Here is a 1630-nt window from a genome sequence, read left to right as displayed (position 1 = left end):
TCTCTCTAAGTAACTTTTCAGTGAGCAAAATTTCCAAGAAACTGTGGAATTAACACTGACCTTTCTAATAACAGAAAAAAATAAGCACTATAGACTGAAAAGAACTAATCAATGCTTACCATTAAACTTTTAAATTTTCTATTTTCTGCAATGTGAAAAAAGCCATCTCTTGTTAAAATCTTGATGTGCTTTGCTTCATTATTATACCTGTGGGCGATGAATAACTTATGAATATAAATGTGTTTTTAATCAGTAGAAATCAATAATTACCAGAGGGCATGCCCCAATAACACTATAGGAATTAATTCTGAAGACAAAATACATACCTATGCCAATACTCTGGTGACAGCTAATTAACAAAATATATGTACTAGATTGGTTAAAGACACAACCAATATCTGAGGTGAAGAGAAGGGTGGAGGAGGATTTAAGCTAATCTTTATCCCCAATTTGTTTAATAAATTCATTTTGAGAATGGAGAAAAATAAAAGAAAAGAAACTCTAGTAGCTTATACTCTTAAAATTTACTAGAAATAAATACACACATCAAATCACCAAAAATACAATATTATGAAAGAAATCTAATATGCCAATTAGCAGCTGATAACACTTATTACTGTTTTTCTAGCAGATATTTTCAAGTATTAATGAACTGTCTGGATAGATGCATTATTTCTGCTGCAATTAGAACCTTGGTTTTCAACTTCAGTGTTACACATGTCAGATGGTCGATGCAATTATGAAAACAGGAAATCTATTTCTGTAAAAGTACTTGTCCTACTTACTTAATGCTAATTGCATATTCTCCTGACTCTTTGGTCCTGTGCCTCACAAGGTAAGTACTATTTACCCTATTAATAAGTTCAGTCTCTGCCTGCAATCTTTCCATTGCTCCAGCATACCTGTAAGAGAATATGACACAGAAAATTTGGGTAATATACCTGAAAGAGAACAGAAGCTAAAAATAAGTATTTGTCAGGATTTTAACTTAGTGGCAAATCTAAGCTGCTTTTACTTCTTAACTAACTAATTACGTTGCTTCAAAAAACTAAGTAACATAGGGAAAAAAAAAAGAAATCCTTTAATAGGTCCAAACACAAATGCTCTACAAAGCCAACTTAACAGTAAAATGAACAGTCCTGATACACAGTGCATTCAGTAAATATTTAAAAAATAAACAAATGGAATGAAGAGAAGAATTAGTAGCTATTGAATTAGAAAGGAGCTCTGGTAGCACGGCGGTTAAAGCATTTGGCTGCCAACCAAAAGGCCTGTGGTTGAACCCACCAGCCACTTCACTGGAGAAAGATGAGGCAGTTCTCTTTCATAAATATTTATAGCCTTAAAAACCCTATGGGGCAGTTGTACTCTGTCTTATAGAGTTGCTATGTGTGGGAATGGACTGGATGGCAGTGGTTTGTTTAGGTTTGGGTTAGAGAGTTCTGGGGAGTTTAGGGATGAGTAGATTTATACGAAGGGATTACATTGCATAACACACACAAGTGCGCATGTGCAGACACACGGGCACTTCCCAAACTTTAATCTTGTCTAAGCACACTATGAAATGAAATGTCCTTTGAGCAGCTTTTTAATAAAATTACAGTAATAATTTAAATTATTTTAATTTTTT

General features: G+C 33.6%; 1 protein-coding gene across 1 annotated transcript in view; it reads right to left on the bottom strand.

The window, feature by feature from the left end:
• Positions 1-1630, bottom strand: part of VAV3 (vav guanine nucleotide exchange factor 3) — a 539901-nt gene that overhangs the window by 36672 nt on the left and 501599 nt on the right. The window contains exons 21-23 of the mRNA XM_042782103.1: positions 1035-1048; positions 786-902; positions 120-207 (exon numbers count right to left, since the gene is read on the bottom strand). Of these exons, the coding sequence (XP_042638037.1) occupies positions 120-207; positions 786-902; positions 1035-1048 (219 nt within the window). The remainder of the gene's footprint in view (positions 1-119; positions 208-785; positions 903-1034; positions 1049-1630) is intronic.

This window comes from Orycteropus afer, unplaced genomic scaffold, assembly GCF_000298275.1.
Source record: "Orycteropus afer afer isolate SDZICR_OR568_19922 unplaced genomic scaffold, OryAfe1.0 scaffold00010, whole genome shotgun sequence".
Lineage (NCBI taxonomy): Eukaryota > Metazoa > Chordata > Mammalia > Tubulidentata > Orycteropodidae > Orycteropus > Orycteropus afer.
This window is presented reverse-complemented; position numbering and strand designations above follow the sequence as displayed.